Here is a 3230-nt window from a genome sequence, read left to right as displayed (position 1 = left end):
TAATAGAGTAGAGTCTCACCCCAAAGTTCTGTCTTTTGCGGCACTTGCTTGTCCCAAGTAGCCAGGACCAAGTCTTCCATGAACCATCCTATGATCTGCTTAATCAGTCTTTTGTCTTTATTCACAGCCAGGGCCATTCCTTCATTGCCATATTGTTCCTTTCCCCTTCCAAGTGGTTTGGAGGTTTATAGTTTGTCTTTGATGGTTTTCCATTGACTTCTCTGAGTTGGGGCATGGCAGACAATTAAGCAATGCACGACATGATTGGCTAGCTAGGGAGGAGTGATAATTCCGTCTCACTTGACTGGGCAACCACTGAGACATATGTTCCCTAGTGACTCCCTTTCATTCCAAGACCTTAAGGGCACAAATTTTCAAGATAGTGACATTATTCCTGAGATATTACGCCCAGGTCCTCTGCACCAGGGGAATTGCACTCTGGCCGCCACCCTGCATGCAGTGGGTGCACCAAGTGGAATCTGGCCACAGGGCCTCACTTTTAAAGCTCATCGGAAATAGCCTCTAGCACAGTGGTTCTGAACCTATTTACTATTGTGGGCCGCATAGGGTGACCAGATGTTCCTATAAAATCGGGACAGGCCTGATATTTGGGGCTTTGTCTTATACCGGTGCCAATTACCCCCCACACCCGTTCCGATTTTTCACCCTTGCTATCTGGTCACCCTAGGGCCGCATATGCAGCTCTCAATATGTTAATATGTGGGTCACATCCACACAATATATATACTACCTGTACGGCCCTGAGGATGGCACGTGGGTTGCAGCTGTGTGCTGATTGGGCTGCAAGCGGCCTGTAGGCTGCGGGTTGAGAACCACTGGGCTGGTAGCACAGCACCCCCTAGCACCATGCTGGAGCATTGGGGCTGATAGGGATGAAGAGCCATCTATTGAATCACCGTTGCCATTTCCTATAGCATCCTGGGTTTTCCTTGGAGGTCTCCTCTCCTTGCACTGACCTGGCACAATGCTGCTTAGCTGGTGAGAACTCAGTCTATCCCTGGCATGTAATTGTCTCCTCCTTCCAGATGAAACTATGGAATCCACAGTCAGAAAAGTTCTGAACACTACGTACGAGAAGCTGACCAACTCTCTGTCCCAGGATAATATATCGGACGAGATTAAATATCTCAAGTGAGTCTGCAGCCCAATTTCTCCCTTAACGCCCAATGATTTAGACACCCCAGCCTACACTCACATAGGGCTCTGCTTTCCTGCTCTATGGACAGACCCATGTCGCACTGTGCAGATCTGGCTCTGAACTCCTCCTGCATTTGCAGGATTCCGATTCAGGCCTGTGTCTAGATAGCACCATGGGAATTGACAAACTGGATCAGACCACGGTCCCTCTAGACCAGGGTCCTTTCTCTGACAGAGGCAGCACCAGCTGCTTCAGAGGAAAGTATAAGACCCCTCACAATTCTGGGATGTCCCTGCTGCAGGGACAGTTCATTCCCCAGCCCTGTAGAGCTACTGGAAAAGAGAACCCCACTGCAGATACCTTCCCCACATGGGTCTCCCCCCAGGGCTCCAAGAGGAAACTGTGTTCAGGAGGCATCCCTAATGGTGCAGGTTCTATAGAACGTTGCTGCTCAGGAACCAAGGAGAAGCAAAGAGCTGGTATGGCGGCTCAGGGCCTTTGCACAGGCTTCTCTGGGCTTACACGGCTCTCTGGGGATGCTCCCAGTTTGGGATTGGGCCCCGCTGCCTGAACAGGATGACATGGGGAGAATAAGGCCATTGGGGGTATGTCTACACTGCATTGTAAACCTGAGTCTGTGGGTCCTGTGGCACCTTTGAGACTAACAGAAATATTGGGAGCATAAGCGTTCGTGGGTAAGAACCTCACTTCTTTCCATTTCCATTTCCATTACTTGCATATGAAGAAGTGAGGTTCTTACCCACGAACGCTCATGCTCCCAATACTTCTGTTAGTCTCAAAGGTGCCACAGGACCCTCTGTTGCTTTTTACAGATTCAGACTAACACGGCTACCCCTCTGATACTGGGTCTGTGGGACTCACGCCTAGAGAGTTGTTGTTTCCAAGCCTGCGCTTGTGCATCCACATGACATTGTAAACCCAGGTTTAGGATGGCTGGACCCCGGACTCACAACCGTGTTGACATGTCCGTACTGCACTAGGCAGACCGTGAGGTGGTGCGTCAGTGCAAAGGGGTCCCCACAGCCAAACGTGGGGAGCGCCTGGCTCTGGCTCACTCAGCTCAGCAGGGCTGTCAGGCCACTCCTGGTGTCCAGGAACCTGGAAAGCCTCTCTGTTCTCAGGTCTGTCGGGGGGCTGGTAGGGGAACCCAGGCCCACCCACTCCACTGGGTTCCAGCTCAGGGCCCTCAAGCCAGACAAGGAACGTCCCGGTTTGCTGATTCTGAGAGTACCCTGAGCTCCGTCCTGCCTTCCCTCGGGCCTCTGCAGGCTCTTCAGTCTATTGGCCTGTTCGCCCCTTGCTGGGGTGTTCTCCCTGGGCAGCTCTCTGGTAGTCTGCTGACAGGAGTTCCTTTCTCCTGCCTCCCAGCCCTTTTATCCTCCCAGCTGCTGTTAGCCAGCCAATCAGCAGTGGCTGGCAGTGCCTGTATTAACCCTTTGGTTGCTGGGCTAGCATGGGGTACATACATCCTATGACACAGACCTTCTGCTTCTAGGGGCGTATTCCAGGGTTCCTAGCCCCTCGCCAGCTGTAGCTCCTCTAGGCCTTGGTTCATGGTTTATGGCAGGAAAACTTGTCTGTCCATCCAGCCAAACCTTAACGATAGCGGAGCCTGATCCAGTGTTCATCTAAATCAATTTGGGGGTTGGGAAGAAGGGGAGTCTTTCCATTGACTCCAATGGAGCTGTATTTGTGAGGAAGGGAACTGCCTGGCCCTTCCCAAATTTGTGAATCTGTCTAACCCTCCCTTCCTCTTGCCTTTTCCACAGGAACCGCCTCCTCACCTTGAAAGAAAAGTCTTCTCTGGACCCCATTTACATTGGGCTCTTTGGCAGCACCGGGGCTGGGAAGAGCTCGCTGTTCAATGCCATCATCGAGCAGCAGTTCTTCCTGCCAGTGTCGGGGAGCCAAGCCTGCACCTCGTGCATCGTGCAAGTCAGCAGCAGCCGGAGCAAAAACTACGAGGCAAAAATTCACCTTCTCTCACTACAGGCAAGTCTAATTCTTCAGCATGGCGCAGGGCACGGATGTGTTCTTTAGGACAGTATCC

The 3230-nt window shown here is 52.0% G+C and overlaps 1 protein-coding gene across 1 annotated transcript; it reads left to right on the top strand.

Annotated features, from left to right (window-relative positions):
- Positions 1-1027: 1027 nt before the first annotated feature.
- LOC135980606 (nuclear GTPase SLIP-GC-like) lies at positions 1028-3172 on the top strand (the record flags this gene model as incomplete). The annotated part of the gene is made up of 2 exons (XM_065580538.1): positions 1028-1152; positions 2950-3172. Coding segments are annotated over exons 1-2 (321 nt in total), but the record flags the coding sequence as incomplete, so codon positions are not given.
- Between the last annotated feature and the right edge of the window lie 58 nt (positions 3173-3230).

Source organism: Chrysemys picta, unplaced genomic scaffold, assembly GCF_011386835.1.
Source record: "Chrysemys picta bellii isolate R12L10 unplaced genomic scaffold, ASM1138683v2 scaf4950, whole genome shotgun sequence".
Lineage (NCBI taxonomy): Eukaryota > Metazoa > Chordata > Testudines > Emydidae > Chrysemys > Chrysemys picta.
Note: the sequence above shows the minus strand (reverse complement) of the source record. Positions and strands in the feature narration are given on the sequence as shown.